At 38.5% G+C, this 17,245-nt stretch overlaps 2 protein-coding genes across 2 annotated transcripts in view; one reads left to right on the top strand and one right to left on the bottom strand.

Moving 5' to 3' along the window:
* The window catches only part of LOC125862657 (nucleobase-ascorbate transporter 6-like), a 725,741-nt gene that overhangs the window by 535,918 nt on the left and 172,578 nt on the right, over positions 1-17,245 (top strand). The gene's annotated exons all lie outside the window — the stretch shown is intronic.
* LOC125861433 (uncharacterized) lies at positions 11,499-12,431 on the bottom strand. Its single transcript, XM_049541334.1, has 2 exons — positions 12,210-12,431; positions 11,499-11,942 (listed from the first exon to the last, which is right to left on the bottom strand). Exons 1-2 carry the CDS (start codon positions 12,429-12,431, stop codon positions 11,499-11,501), a joined length of 666 nt encoding a protein of 221 aa, XP_049397291.1.

Genomic DNA, 17,245 nt, shown 5'->3' with positions numbered 1-17,245 from the left:
GTCTATTCTTGTTGCGGTTCATTATGAATCGAATTGGGGGAAAGCAGTTGCGCTTCCCAACAATGAAGGTGAAATTGACACCACATTTTTTTAAAAAGAATATCTTCTCCAGATTTTGTTCACTGAGGGCGATTATTAGTGATGGAGGTTCCCACTTTTGTAATTAGTTGTTCAAAGCGCTACTTGTGAAATATGGTGTCCGCCACAAAGTAGCCACTCCTTACCATCCGTAGACTACTGGGCAAATTGAAGTGTCCAACAAAGAGATCGAACAAATTTTGGGGAAGACTATGAATGATAATAGAACTGATTGGTTAAGGAAGCTTGATGATGCTCTGTTGGTATATCAGACTGCATACAAGACTCGCATAGGTATGTCTCCTTACCCACTGGTATAGGAAAGTCTTGCCATTTACCGGTAGAGCTAGAGCATAAAGCTTTGTGGGCGATGAAGAAGCTAAATTTGGATTGGGGCGCCGCATCTAATCTAAGAATGAATGACTTGAATATGCTTGATGAATTTTTCCTGAAAGCCTATGAAAGTTCAGCCCTGTACAATGAGAAGATGAAGAGGTATCATGATCAAATAATTGAAAAGTGAGAATTTGTTGTGGGTGATCTTGTGAACCTCTTTAACTCTAGGGTGCGCTTCTTTATAGGAAAACTAAAATCCAAATGGAACGGGCCATTTTCCCTCACAAAAGTTCTCCCCCATGGAGTGGTTGAGCTTGAGAACAGTGAAGGAACAAGGTTCATGGTTAACGGGTAAAGGATAAAGAAGTTATTGAGGCCTATCATCTTGATGAAGTCTGAGTAATCAAGACGACTGCGTCGTGCCCCGACATTAAATCAAGCATTGCTTGGAAGGCAACCCAAGATGTACAATCTAGCCAATTATAGTTTTTTGTTTTCCATCTAGTCATTTTCTTTGTTTAGTTGAATCTCTTTGTAATTTAGATAGGTGTTTTAGTTTGGTACTAGTTTTGGCTAGAATTAACATAGGGTCCATGTCTAAAAAGTGTCCAGAATATGTAAAAATAATGGCCTAAGGGTTACTACAGGTGCAGGGACGCGAAGAAAAATCTACAGAAACAGGTCGGGTGCAGAGGTCTACGGACCCCATCGATGATCCTAAAGTTAACCTACGGACCGTCCATGTCAAATGTACATCCCAAGTATGTTTCTAAACTTTTCCAAGTTTAAGTTTGATCTACAGTCCCCATCTACGGACCGTAGATCGACCCACAGACCGTACATGGGGTGTCGTGGTTCTAAAGTCCTCTCATCGTTGCCAAAGAGAAAGAGGGATTTCAAAGAGACAAGAGATTCCTACGAATCCTATATTGGTGATAGATTTGTTTGATGTATGGGGAATTGATTTTATGGGTCCATTTGTGAGTTCACATGGGATGAAGTATATTCTAGTTGTGGTTGATTATGTAACGAAGTGGGTGGGAGCTCCCCAACAATGAAGGTAAAAGTGTCACCGTATTTTTGGAAAAGAATTTCTTCTCTAAATTTGGTACACTGAGGGCGATTATCAGTGATTGAGGTTCCCACTTTTGTAATAAGTTGTTCAAGGCGCTACTTGAGAAATATGGTGTCAGCCACAAAGTAGCCACTAATTACCATCCGTAGACTAGTGGGCAAGTTGAAGTGTCCAACAGAGAGATCAAACAGATTTTGCCGAAGACTATGACTGCTAATAGAACAGATTGCTCAAGGAAGCATGATGATGCTCGATGGGCTTATTGGACATGCATACAAGACTCCCACAGGTATGTCGCCTTACCGACTTGTGTCTGGGAAGTTTTGCCATTTACCGGTAGAGTTAGAGCATAAAGCTTTGTGGGCGATGAAGAATTTAAATTTGTATTGGGGGGCCGCATCTAATAAAACAGTGAACGACTTGAATATGCTTGATGAATTTTGCCTAAAAGCTTACAAAAGTTCACCCTTGTACAAAGAGAAGATTAACATGTATTATGATCAAATAATTGAAAAGTGAGAATTTGTTGTGCGTGATCTTGTGCTCCTTTTCAATTCTAGGTTGCGCTTGTTTCCAGGCAAATTCACAGCCAAATGGACAGGGGCATTTTTTCTCACAAAAGTGCTCCCCCATGGAGGGGTTGAGCTTGAGAACAGTAAAGGAACAAAGTTCATGGTTCACGGGTAAAGGATCAAGATCTATCTAGGAAACGCAAAAAGTGCGAAAGAAGTTGTTGAGGCCTATCATCTTGATGAAGTTTGAGTAAACAAGACGCCTGCATCATGCCGCGACGTTAAATAAAAAATTCTTTAGGAGTTAACCCAAGATGTACAATCTAGCCAACTATAGGATTTTAATTTCCATCTAGTAGTTTTCTTTGTTAAGTTGATTCTCTCTGTTAATTTGGATATCTGTTTTAGTTTGGTACTAGTGTTGGCTAGAATTAGCATAGGGTGCGTGTCTAAAAAGTGTCCAGAAATTGTAAAAATAATGGCCTTAGTGTTGCTACAGGTGCAGAGAAGCGAAGTAAAATTCGCAGAAACAGGTCTGGTGCAATGTTTTGCGGCATCATCGACTGCCCGTAAGTTAACCATGGACCTTCAATGTAAAACGTACATCCAAGGTAAGTTCCTAAATTTTTCAAAGTGAAAGTGTGATCTACGGTCCCCATCTACAGACCGTAGATTGACCCACGGGCCGTAGATGGGGTCTTCTGGGTCGAAAGTCTTGTGATCGTTGCCAAAGAGAAGGAGGGATCTCAAAGAGGCCAGAGCTTACTATGAATCCTATATTGGTGATAAAGTTGTTTGATTTATGGGGAATATATTTTATGGGTCCATTTTTGAGTTCACATGGGATGAAGTATATTCTTGTGGCAGTTCATTATGTATCGAAGTTGGTGGAAGCAGTTGCGCTCCCCAACAATGAAGATAAAAGTGACACCGCATTTTTAAAAAAGAATATCTTCTCCAGATTTGGTACACTGAGGGCGATTATCAGTGATGGAGGTTCGCAGTTTTGTAAAAGGTTGTTCAAGGCGCTACTTGGGAAATTTGGTGTCTGCTAGAAAGTAGCCACTCCTTACCATCCGCGGATTAGTGGGCAAGTTAAAGTATCCAATAGAGCGATCAGACAAATTTTGGCGAAGACTATGAATGATAATAGAACGGATTAGCCGACTATAGGTTTTTTTTTTCATCTAGTAGTTTTCTTTGATAAGTTGATTCTCTGTGTAAAGTTATATATGCATTTTAGTTTTGTACTAGTGTTGGCTAGAATTAGCATATGGTCCGTGTCTAAAAAGTGTCCAGAAAATGTAAAAATAATGGCCTAAGCGTTGCTATAGGTGTAGGGACGCGAAAAAAAATCTACAGAAACAGGTCTAGTGCAGAGGTCTACGGATCCTATCGACGACCCGTAAGTTAAACTACGGACCGTCCATGTCAAACGTAGATCCCAGGTAAGTTCCTAATTTTTTCCAACTTTAAGAGTGTTCTACAGTCCCCATCTAGAGACTGTAGAGCGACCCACTGACCGTAGACGGTGTCTTGTGGGCCCAAAGTCTTGTGATCATTGCATAAGAGATTGAGAGATTTCAAAGAGGCTGGAGCTTACTATGAATCCTATATTGGTGATAGAGTTGTTTGATATATTGGGAAATTATTTTGTGGGTCCATTTCTGAGTTCACATGGGATGAAGTATATTCTTATTGCAGTTCATTATGTATCGAAGTGGGTGGAAGCAGTTGCCCTCCCCAACAATGAAGGTAAAAGTGTCACTGCATTATTGAAAAAGAATATCTTCTCCAGATTTGCTACACTGAGGGCGATTATCAATGATGGAGTTTCCCAATTTTGTAATAAGTTATTCAAGGAGCTACTTGAGAAATATGGTGTCCGCCACTCCTTACCTTCCGCAGACTAGTGGGCAAGTTGAAATGTCCAACAGAGAGATCAAACAGATTTTGACGAAGATAGTGAATTCTTATAGAACGGATTGGTCAATGAAGCTTGAAGGAACAAAGTTCATGGTTAACGGGTAAAGGATGAAGATCTATCTAGGAAATGCAGAAAGTGCGAAAGAAGTTGCTGAGGCCTATCATCTTGATGAAGTCTGAGTAAACAAGACGCTTGCGTCATGCCGAGACGTTAAATCAAGCGTTCTTTGGGAGTTAACCCAAGATGTACAATCTAGCCAACTATAGGATTTTAATTTCCATCTAGTAGTTTTCTTTGTTAAGTTTATTCTCTCTGTTAATTTGGATATCTGTTTTAGTTTGGTACTAGTGTTGGCTAGAATTAGCATAGGGTCCGTGTCTAAAAAGTGTCCAGAAAATGTAAAAATAATGGCCTTAGTGTTGCTACAGGTGCAGAGAAGGGAAGTAAAATTCGCAGAAACAGGTCTGGTGCAAAGTTTTACGGCATCATCAACGGCCCGTAAGTTAACCTACGGACCTTCAATGCCAAACGTAGATCCAAGGTAAGTTCCTAAATTTTTCATAGTGAAAGTGTGATCTACGGTCCCCATCTACAGACCGTAGATTGACCCACAGGCCGTAGACGGGGTCTTCTGGGTCGAAAGTCTTGTGATCGTTGCCAAAGAGAAGGAGGGATCTCAATGAGGCCAGAGCTTACTATGAATCCTATATTGGTGATAAAGTTGTTTGATATATGGGGATTATATTTTATGGGTCCATTTTTGAGTTCACATGGGATGAGGTATATTCTTGTGGCGGTTCATTATGTATCGAAGTCGGTGGAAGCAGTTGCGCTCCCCAACAATGAAGGTAAAAGTGACACCGCATTTTTAAAAAAGAATATCTTCTCCAGATTTGGTACACTGAGGGCAATTATCAGTGATGGAGGTTCGCAGTTTTGTAATAAGTTGTTCAAGGCGCTACTTGGGAAATATGGTGCCTGCTAAAAAGTAGCCACTCCTTACCATCCGCAGATTAGTGGGCAAGTTAAAGTATCCAAGAGAGAAATCAAACAGATTTTAGCGAAGACCATGAATGATAACAGAACGGATTGGTCAAGGAAGCTTGATGATTCTGTATGGGTCTATCGGACTGCATAAAAGACTCCCATCGGTATGTCTGCTTACCAACTTGTATATGGGAAGTCTTGCTATTTATCGGTAGAGCTCGAGCATAAAGCTTTGTGGGCGATGAAGAAGCTAAATTTTGATTGGGTCGCCACATCTAATCAAAGATGAATGACTTGAATATGCTTGATGAATTTCGCCTAAAATATTATGAAAGTTCAACCTTGTACAAAGAGAAGATGAAGAGGTATCATTATCAAAGAATTAAAAAGTGAGAATTTGTTGTGCGTGATCTTGTGCCACAATTCAAGTATAGGTTGCTCTTGTTTCCGGGCAAACTCATATACAAATGGACCGGGCGATATTTGCTCACAAAAGTACTCCCCCATGGAGCGGTTGAGCATAAGAACAGTGAAGAAACAAGGTTCATGCTTAACGGGTAAAGGATCAAGATCTATTTGGGAAACGCAATAAGTGTGCAAGAAGTTGTTGAGGCCTATCATCTTGATGAAGTCTAATTAATCAAGACGTCTGCGTCGTGACACGACATTAAATCAAGCGCTGCTTGGGAGGCAACCCAAAATCTACAATCTTGCCGACAATAGGTTTTTGTTTTCCATCTAGTAGTTTTCTTTGTTAAGTTGATTCTCTATGTAATGTTATATACGCTCATTATTATTTGTGGGGAATCATACTTAACCGACATAGAGACCATGATAGCTTAACATGATCCCCAATGTCTCCCACACCGAAAAAGGTTGTCCTACTTGCCAAGGTAGAACCATGAACTTCTAGCTTATATGGATCCACTAGCTAATCAACCTATGTGGGCACATAGTTAAGGATTAAGAAGATTGTTAATAGAAACCCGACCTCTACTAACAGGGGAGTCTCCATCTTATGAGATTGTTTCTAGAAACACAACTTCTACTATGGGAGAGCTTCCATCTCATCATCAATATCCTCTCGGTGCTAAGCATAGATCCCAAGGAATTGTCATTTCTCACTTGACTTTATTATTCATGGAAAGGTGCCCTTGGACAACCAATCCAAGCTAGTTCATTAGGATAGCTCTTACTCTTTTGATTCAATTAGGTGAGAAAGCCTTTCAACCTAAGAATCCTTTCTATATGAGAAAACCGTTCGCATCATGTTATTATATGTTTAGTGAGAATATCCTTTGACAACAGAATATTATCATTGGTACTTTACTCTCAAAGCTCCCTTAAAACATTTACATAAATTTCATAAGAAAATGCATAAGTCCATAATTTACCTCTTGAGGCTCAAAACCCACTTTCAATCATCATTGATTAGAAGACGTAGGTCAGATATGAATTTCTTCATAAAATAAAGCTTGCAATACATGCTCAATTTCATAAAACTTTTCCTTGAAGATCAAAATCCCACATCATATGATTCATAACTTGAAAACATGGGGATTACATGGGTTCATGAGGAAATCATCATAATATCATAGTCTTTCATCAATTCATGCATAAGAGATCATAATTCAATCATTTAAATCAATAATGAAAGGAACCCATGACAATTGAAGAAAACCCTAACTCAATTGGGACTTCTACCTTTAGAAATAGAGGAATTCGGGAACTCCATGAATTGAAGTAATCCATGGATGAAAACTATGATATCTTGAATCCAAAAGCTAGCCTTCAATGGTGGAATTGAGACCTTGACTTGAAACCTTAGGTTGAATCTTCTTATTCCACTTCAAGTTTCTAGAGAGAGAAATATTTGGAGAACTCTTCTTTTGTGAATTTGGAAGAATGAAGTAAATGAGTTAATTTGGGGATTGGAAAAGCTTATATAGGTGTCTTAGTGAAGGGTAAACAACGTAGTATAAGAACTAATTAATTAGGAAAAGATCCAACGGCCCCTGGAGAAAAACTGACAGCTGACCACTTACGAAACAGTCGACGGACCGTGGTTTGACCCACAACCTGTCCTGGTGGACAGTGGTTGGTCATTAGAAACCACACTTTTGGCCAGTGAACCACGGACCCTAACCATGAATCTTTGTCTAACCTATGGTCTGTAGGTTGAGCCGTGGTCCTGGACCTGAATTCACATGGTAGGGTGGCCAACCCACGGACCCTCCTACGGTCCGTGGTTGGTTCAATCCACGAGCCGTGGTTGACCTCCGTGGCTGGCACCTGCAACTTCTCGAAATTTGTTTCATTTCTCTTTTTCAGATACGGGGTGCTACAATATCTCCCCCTTGGGACCATTCATCCTCAAATGAGATTCAAGCTGGTTCTAAAAGAGTAGGAGAGAAACTAACAACCGAACCTACAATGCAATGTATACATTCAAGGAGGAGCTATTGACTCCAAGCTAGTACGTTCTCAAAACATCATAAGAGGGGTGAATCTAACTCTACCAGCCTATTATGCATGCAATGCACACAAACAAGGAGGAAATATCAACTCCAAGCTAATCATACTCAAATGCATCATAAGGAAGTAGGAACTACATCTAGCAACCCAATATGCATAAAATCTCAACATTACTCATGTTGATGGAGGAACTACCTTCTCCACGCTAAAAGCATGCTCAACACAATCTCATGGAGCTCATATGCAATTTACTCTCAAAAAGCGTAGATGAAGCATGTTCAATTAATCTCATGAATTCTATAGGAAACTCATACTCAATGCACAACAACATGAGGAAAATCAATCATATAAACTCATTTTCTTTCAAAACACAAGTCTTCATGAACATGTATCACATAAGGAAATCATGAAAACACATAAAAACACATGACTCCAAAAATAGGTCAAACCAAAGTAAATTCATTACCTCAAGCTAGAGTAGGAGTATAAGGTAAAAGATGAGGATATCAGGACATCATATCTGCCTCGTCCTCTCAAGTATCACCCTCAACTAACTGATTCCTCCCCAACACTTTCACGAAAACTATTTCCTTGTTTCTCAACTTTTTGACTTGCCGGTCTAGAATCTCAACCAAAACTTTCTCATCAAAAAGACTTTCATCAACTCCCAACCCTTATAGGGAAACTATGGATGTTGGATCCCTAACACACCTCTTTAGCATAGAGACATGCAAAACATGATGCACTGCTGCCAACTCATTTGGAAAGTCTAACTCATAAGCAACCTTACCAAGACACCTCAAAATCTGATACGGGCCTACATACCATGGACTAAGCTTCCCCTTCTTCCCAAATCTCATTACACCCTTCATGGGCGAGATTTTCAAGTAAACCCAATCCTTAACATCAAACTCTAGATCCCTTCTTCTCACATCGGCATAAGACTTTTTCCGACTTTGAGCCGTTTTCATGTTTTTCCTTATAAGTCAAACTTTCTCTATGGCCTCATGTACCAATTCAGGAACTATTAGGGAAACTTCACCCATCTCAAACCAACCTATAGGAGATCTACACTTCCTACCATACAAGGCCTCAAATGGAGCCATATCGATACTTGAGTGATAACTGTTGTTGTAAGCAAACTCTATCAATGGAAAACGGTCTTAAAATAGATCACACAAGCCCTTAACAATTCCTTCAATGTTTAGATCATACGCTCCGCTTGCCCATCAGTTTGGGGGTGAAAAGTCGTGCTAAGCGTAACCTTAGTGCCAAGACTCTTTTCGAATGACTTCCAAAACTGAGAAGTGAATTGGGTGCCACGATCAGAAATAATGGACAAAGGCACTCCATGCAACCTTACCATTTCTCTCAAATACAACTTGGCATAGTCCTCCGTCGAGTAGGAAACCTTAAAGGGAAGGAAATACGCCTATTTCGTTATCCGATCTACTATCACCCAAATCGAATCATGTTTTCGTTGGGTGTAAGGCAAACCAACTATAAAGTCCATATTCAAGTCTTCTCACGTCCAAGTAGGTTTGCTAATGTCTTGGGACAAACGTCCCAGATTTTGATGCTCAACTTTTACTTGTTGGAAATTTGGACACTTAGCCACAAATCCCGCAATATCCTTCTTCATCCCATTTCACCAATATACCTTTCGTAGATCACGATACATCTTGGTGGCTCCCGGCTAAATGGAATATCGCGAACTATGGGCTTCTGTTAAAATATGTTCCCTTAAGTCATCCACATTTAGAACACATAAATGACCTTCGTATCTAAGCATACCATCTCCCCATTCGGAGAAAACCTCAACGGATTTCTTAAGCACTGCCTTTTTCAATTCTACCAGAATTGGATAAAGACCTTGCTTGGCTTTCACATCCGCCACGAAAGATGATTCAGAACCATTGTGAACCATAACACCACCCTTGGTGGAGTCCACTAGTTGAACACCTAATAGAGCCATTCTATGAACATCTCAAACCAACTCTTTCTTTCGTTCTTCAATATGAGCAATACTACCCATATATAACTGACTAAGAGTATCCGCTACCACATTAGCTTTACCGGGGCGATAAAGAAAACTCATTTCATAATCCTTCAATAATTCAAGCCACCTTCTTTGACGTACATTTATATATTTCTTATTAAACACATATCACAAAATCTTGTGATCGGTAAATAGATCTACATGTACTCTATACAAATAGTGTCTCCAAATATTTAATGCAAAAAGGACCGCCGCTAATTCAAGGTTATGTGTAGGATAATTCTTTTCATGTATTGTAAGTTGCCTTGAGGAATAGGCAATAACTTTCCCATTTTTCATAAGCACACACCCTATCCCAATTCTTGAGGCATCACAATAAACCACAAAACTATCCATCCCTTTCGATAAGGTCAACACCGGAGCAGAAGTAAGTCTATCCTTAAACTCTTGGAAAATCTTTTCACACGCTTTAGACCGTATGAACTTAGCCTTCTTTTGAGTCAAAGCCGTCAAAGGAGAGGCAATTGAAGAGAATCTCTCATCAAACCTTCAATAGTTACCGGCTTAACCCAAGAAACTTTTAATATGCAAAGGAGTTAGAGGTATAGTCCAACTCTTGACCGCATCCGTCTTAGTAGGATCTACCTCAATACCCCTTCTCAAAACAATGTGATCAAGGAAAGCTAAGAACCTTAATCAAAATTCACATTTGCTAAACTTTGCAAAAAGTTATTGGTCCTTCAGAATTTGCAACACGATGCTGAAATGATCAATATGCTCATCGTCACTCCTTGAGTAGATCAAAATATCATCAATGAACAATCACAAACATGTTAAGGTGTTGTCTAACACTATACTAATCAAATCCATAAATGCCACCGAGGCATTAGTCAACCCAAACTACATTACAAAAAACTCATAATGACCATACCAATTTCAAAAATCCATCTTCGGAATGTCATCTTCCTTCACCCTCAATTGGTGATAATCCGATTGGAGATCAATCTTAGAGAAATAACATGCTCCTTGAAGTTGGTAAAACAAATCATCATCCTTGTAAGAGGATACTTATTCTTAATAGTCACCTTGTTCAACTGTCGATAATCGATACACATACGAAGAGAACCATCTTTCTTTCTAACGAACAAAACTAGAGCACCCCATGGAGAAATACTCAGTTGGATGAAACCCTTATCCAACAAATCTTTCAACTGTTCTTTCAACTCCTTAAGTTCTGCTTGAGCTATACGATAAGGAGGAATAAATATAGGCTGCATATCTGGGAGAAGGTCATTACCGAAGTTTATTTCCTGCTCGAGAGGAATACCGGGTAAGTCATCTGGAAACACTTCTAGAAACTCATTTACAATGGGGGCCTACTCGAGAGAAGGGTTTCAGAATCTACATCCCTCACCCTTACTAGATAGTTAAAGCAACCCTTAGAAATCATCTTTCTAACTTTAAGATAACAGACAAATTGACCCTTAGGCATAAAATTCCCCCCTTCCACTCTAGGATAGGCTCATTCAGGAACTAAAAATTGACTACACTAGTTCTACAATCAATAGAAGCATAACATGAGTGCACCCAATCCATACCCAAGATAACATAAAAATCTAGCATATCAAGATATACCAAGTCAACAAGAGTCACTCTATGGGAAAAGGAAATGGGACACTTTCTATAGACCCTCTTAGCCACAATAGAATCACCAATAGAAGTAGAGATAGAAAAAAGTTTTAACAACGCATCCGAAAGAACATCAAACCTCATAGATACATATGGCGTCACAAAAGACAAGGTAACACCGGAGTCAAGTAAACCATAAACATCAAGTTGAAAAACTTTCAACATATTGGTAACCACATCGGGAGAACTCTCTTGTTCATCTCGAGTCTGAAGTGCATAGAAACGGTTTTACTTAGGAAAATTAGGACCCACACCACTAGTAGTAGCTTGCTTGCCCTCTCTTCCTTTAGTAGTAAGAATCGGGCAATCCCTCCTTTTGTGACTACTCTTACCACAACTAAAGTAACCATCCGTACCGACTAGGCACTTACCTTTGTGCTTTCTTCCACACTTAGTGCAATTAGACCTAGGAAATGAAGATCAACTACTATTAACTCCTTGAGGCTTAGTGTTGTAAACCCTATCTTTGTTGAACTTAGGAGGAGCATTGGAGGAACCTTGACTTGAAATCCTTTGTCGGAATGTAGGACGACCTTGTCCATCAGATCCTGCATTAGAGAAATTTCCATCTTCTATCTTAGCCGTTTTTACTTCTCTAAAATTTTCCTTGAGTTTCTCCTCCTCAATTTGTTGTGCATGCACCATGAGATGAGGGATGTCCATGTCATTAATGAGCATAGCGGTTCGGCACACTTTAACCACCATTTCAGACACACCTGAAACAAACTTATTCATCGTAGCCCTTGAATCCACAACCATAGATGGAGAATAATTAGACAATTGTGTGAACTTTAGAGCATATTCCCTAACACTCATACTTTCTTGTCGAAGGTTAGTAAATTTAAGCACCTTGGCTTCCTTCATCTTAAGGGGAAAGAGCATTTCATGAAAACCGGCCTTAAATTTCTACCAATCAAGAGGACCCGCATCATTCGGTCTCCCTTCCTTCTATTGGTAATACCATATTTGAGCCACACCCTTTAGTTGATAAGAGGCTAACTCCACCTTTTCCACCGGCGTAACTCCCATGATCATCAAAACCTTATCGACCTCATCGATAGACTCTGGAGGATCTTCCTCAACTTTAGAACCATGAAACTCCGGAGGATTCATCCTTGTGAAGTCCCTCACTCTTGAAGCCGCCATGCCCACATTTGGATTCACGAAAACCACTACCTCCCTATTGTCTTGGGCCATCATGATTTGAGCCAATACTTGAAAAATAGACCTAAACTCCGCTTTAGAAGCTTGTTCCGCCAAAGGATCGACTGGAACTTGAGGAGCTTGGGGAGGAGCTTCTTGTTCCACATTTTCCCTTGCATTCCTTATAGTATAAGCTCTTTGTGAAGCCATATCCTAAAGAACATAGGATAAGGATTAGGAGAGAGACCTTATAGAGTTAAACTCAATCGCATGACTAAGATTAATGAAAGAAGTGGAGTTATCTAATCATCATAAATTTGGCACACTTTACACTCATGAACAAGAATCTACTAGACGTCGCTTATAAGACATCCTAGGACCATTTTAAACCTTGTGCTCTGATTACCAAGTTTGTCACAACCCAGGGGCACCCCCTAGATGTAACATGGCATATCGAACCTCTAAAGACTCCATATAAGCCACTTAGCTTTCATAACATAAGAAATAGAACAATAAGAGTAAAATAATAGTCCAAGTCCAAAACATTTTATAAAAGCATAACAAAAGTCTAACAAACTTGTATCATCATATCTATCTAATACAATAGAATGAAATTGGTCCTAGCCCATACATCATGTCCAAAAGAGAAAATACATGAAAGAAAGTGAAACAATAAAACTCCGTCCTCGAAGCATGAGGACTCACCAAAGCTTTGAAATCTCAAACTCAACCATTAGCCATGAAACTAAGTACCCTGACTGCCTGACCCTACATTTGGGTAAATGTAGGCAAGAGTATGCGTTAGTACAAAAACAATGTACTAAGTATGATAGCCATGCATAAAACATTTAAATCATGCAAAAAAAGGCATTTCATTTCATGACATACAATTTACCAAACTAAAACATGATATAACGGAGTTCGAAAACACAAGTCATAACATTATGGTCAATGCAAGCTAACTTCATCATTAAAACCTTTGAACTCATATGCGATACTTCTTGAAGTAACCTTAGTTCATTATTACTTGTGGGCATTAGCCTTAACCGGCATAGAGACCATGTGAGCTATAGCATGATCCCCCGGTGTCTCCCACACCGAAAAAGGTTGTCCTACTTGCCATGGTAGAACCATGAACTTCTTGCTTAAGTGGATCCACTAGCGAATAAACCTACGGGGGCACACAGTTAAGGGATAAGGAGATTTCTACTAGAAATTCAACCTCTAGTAACGGGGGAGCCTCCATTTCATTAGATTGCTTCTAGAAATACAGCCTCTTCTACGGAAGAGCTTCCATCTCATCATCAATATCATCTTGGTGTGAAGCATAAATACTAGGGAATAGTCATTTATTACTTGAATTTATTATTCATGGAAAGGTGCCCTTGGACAACCAATCCAAGCTAGTTCCTTAGGATAGCTCTTACTCTTTTGATTCAATTAGGTGAGAGAGCCTTTCAACCTAAGAATATTTTCTATGTGAGAAACCTTTCACATCATGCTATTATATGTTTAGTGAAAATATCCTTTCGCAACATAACATCATCATTGGTACTTTAATCTCAAAGCGCCCTTAAAATATTTGCATAGATTTCATAAGAAAATGCGTACGTCCATAATTTACTTGTTGAGACTCAAACCCAGTTTCAATAATCAATGCTTAGAAAACATGGGTTAGATATGAATTTTATCATAACATCATGCAAAGCTTCCAATACATGCTCAATTTCGTAAAACTCTTCCTTCAAGATCAAAATCCCGCATCATATGATTCATAACTTGAAAACATGGGGATTACATGGGTTCATGGGGAAATCATCATAAAATCATAGTATTTAATCAATTCATGCATAAGAGATCGTAATTCAATCATTTAAATTAATAATGAAAGGAACCCATGATAATTGAAGAAAACCCTACTCAATTGGTGAATTCTACCTTTACAAATACAGGAATTTGGGAACTCCATGGATTGAAGGAATCCATGGATTAAAACTATTAAACCTTGAATCCAAAAGCTAGCCTTCAATGGAGGAATTGAGATCTTGACTTGAAGTCGTAGGTTGAATCTTCTTCTTCAAGTTTCTTAGAGACAGAAACATTTGGAGAACTCTTCTTTTGTGAATTTGGAAGAATGAAGTAAATGGGTTAATGTGGGGGGTTGAAAAATCTTATATAGGGGTCTTAGTGAAGGGTAAGACGACGTAGTATAGGAACTAATTAATTTGAAAATGACTCAACTGCCTCTGAAAATAACGGAGAGCTGACCACCAATGAACCCAGTCGACAGATTGTGGTCTGACCCACGGCCAGTCCTGGTGGACCATGGTTGGTCATCAGAAACCACAGTTTTGTCTAGTGAACGACGGACCATGACCACGAACCATAATCTGACCTTCGGTCCATAGGTCGAGTCGTGGTCCTGGACCTTAATTCACCTAGCAGGGTGGCCAACCCACAGACGGTCCGTTGTTTAGTCCAAGGGTCGTGGCTGGCCTTCGTGGCTCACTACATTTCAGTGACTATCACAACGTGATTGTAAAAACTGGCTAACTACATTAACAACAAATGAGATGTGTGGTTGCATGATTGTAAGATAGTTGAGTTTGCCAATAAGTAAGAGCAGAAAAAGTGTTTTTGTTACTAGAAATATAATAAAAAACCTCAGAATCAAGAATCCATTTTTCCTGAAATGAAGACTTTGCGACGTAAGAAAAAGAGTTATCAAATTGTGTTTTACATGTAGTTGATGATTAATGCTTTGATGTTTTGTACTGAAGAGACGATCCATCCTTCATATAAGGTGTAGGAAGAATACCATCTCTGTTATGAACCACATTTGTTATGTGTCCAGGACGATCATTGTTGTGTGGAGGCTTACTATGTAGAAGTTGGCATGCCTCTCTAGCATGTCCTCCCTTATTAGAATGAGTGCAATGTTTATTGTTCCTCCATTTTTCTTTTTATGTATCAACCTTGAAAATTGTTAGTTTGGACAACCATAATAGACACATTATACGAATTTACCTATGGTGGTAAGTGATACACAACAATATTGCAAATACTTCTTCCAAGGTAGGAACAAATGGGCAAGAAAAGATTTGGTCATCACGAACTGAGTTGGGTATGCTCGCAACCCAATCAAAGACAAGACCATAAAGAACTCGTCTCTTTGTGTCTCCTGATCATCCAATTTGTCATTAGAAGCATAAGAGGATCAAATTTATTCTTTTAAGATTTTACCTAACCCAAATAGCTTGCCATGTCTTGTTGATTTTGTTGTAGATGAACAATAATGGACACAACTTTGTAGATGAGTTTTCTATCATTTTTATACAAAGTTTTGTCTTTGTTCCACACTTTGTAACAAGTCTTATAAGACTGAAACAAATTTAACAACTTAGGATCAAGTGAATTCCACAGACGACTACACAACTGTGCATCAATTTTGACCCAAGTGTGTCTATTAGCTTGTCCAATATTACTAATGTTTTGAGCAAGTGATATTTAAATTCTTGACATATAAACCACAATTCTATAGAGGTTTTCCAATAGGTGTAATTACAACTACCATCTAACTTTATTGTACTAGTTGCAAATGATGGAGTAGAGGAAATAATTGACTTTACAATCAGATTTTCAATAGTCAGATTATTAGTTTGGCTAGGAGTCATTTATTTGTCACAAAAAAGAAGAAATGATGAAGCACATAAGTAGAAGCCTTTCACATAAAAAAATAAGTAAACAACCAGATATAAGAAAAATAATAATTATTTAGACGAAAGAGAGAGGTGAGATAGTTTCTTGATATGGTTTAGTTTATGTTACTGAAAGAAGAAAACATTATGAGAGAATAACTATGATACCATGAGAAATTAGAAGAAAAAGAGATATTGAGAATATAATTGTTGATTATTCCCTCAAGTTGTGGGATTAAAGAGTTGTTACATATAATGTAAATAAAGAAATAAATTTATAAAATATTATGCACAATCTCTAAAATATTTAATTAAAGGGATTAGGGAATATCACAATCTCCTAAATTCTTAATTAAAGGGATTAGAGAATATTATCATATCATATCTATCTAATTATACCGTAACTAACAACATCATTAAAACATGCAGCGCCAAATAATATTAGTAAATGAAATGTACAGTATTTAAAATAGTTGACTAAAACAACAAGCTAAAACTCAACATGTTGAGCTAAATGAACAACTTTGATGTTAGAATGAGCTAATGTCAACAATTCTAATGTCAACAAAATGATAGAAAAATATGATTTTAAACTGAAAAGCCGGGACATGTTCTAAAACTGATTAACTAAATTATGATAACTTAATACATGAGATTAAAGAAAGAAATATGTAAAATAGTATGCAAGTTATTTTAATATATTTTCATCGTATGATTAATGAGTCCATAAATTGGACTCATTTAAGACTATATTTTAATAGGAATTGTGTCCTCAAATGCTTGTTTTATCTTAATATCTGATGAAAACCCTTGAGTTTCAGGTATGTGAAGTTTTTAGGAAAGCATGGACACTACATCGCAAAAAAGGAACAAAAGGACTGAAAAGAACAAAGAAATGAAGGTCTAGGGATCGCCGAGTCCATTTGGCAAGTCGCCGAAGGGTCTCACTTCACCTTTTGTTCCAGTGAGCTGAGCCCTGAAGGAAAGGATCAAGTCGGCGGAAAAAAAGAGCAGTCGGCGCATCGCTGCGAAGTTCTGCGAAGAAGTACTATGTCGCTCAATGACCCAAAGCACAACGATTCTGAAGGATGGTACAAAACAACGATGAACTACACCAAAGGGTGAATCGCTAAGTTGATCGGTGATTCTGACTAATGTCGCCGAATGGTCGCTGTAGCACATATTTTTGAAAACTATAAATACACGTTGAGAGTTATAGCTTAGTATCAGATTTTTAGTGTGAAAGTCAATTATTAAAATTTTCATATAGAATAGTACTTTTTATTTTTCTTTGAGTTTGAGAGGGTTTTGGAAACTTGAAGAAGA

The sequence above is a fragment of the Solanum stenotomum genome, chromosome 4 (genome assembly GCF_019186545.1).
Source record: "Solanum stenotomum isolate F172 chromosome 4, ASM1918654v1, whole genome shotgun sequence".
Lineage (NCBI taxonomy): Eukaryota > Viridiplantae > Streptophyta > Magnoliopsida > Solanales > Solanaceae > Solanum > Solanum stenotomum.
This window is presented reverse-complemented; position numbering and strand designations above follow the sequence as displayed.

Excerpts from the sequence above, each read along its gene's own strand:
- LOC125861433 (XM_049541334.1), bottom strand. The coding sequence starts at position 12,431 with ATGGCTTCACAAAGAGCTTATACTATAAGGAATGCAAGGGAAAATGTG. Across the intron at positions 11,943-12,209 it reads TGGGCATGGCGGCTTCAAGA|ATGAAGGAAGCCAAGGTGCT; the intron begins GTGAGGGACTTC and ends TTTCCCCTTAAG.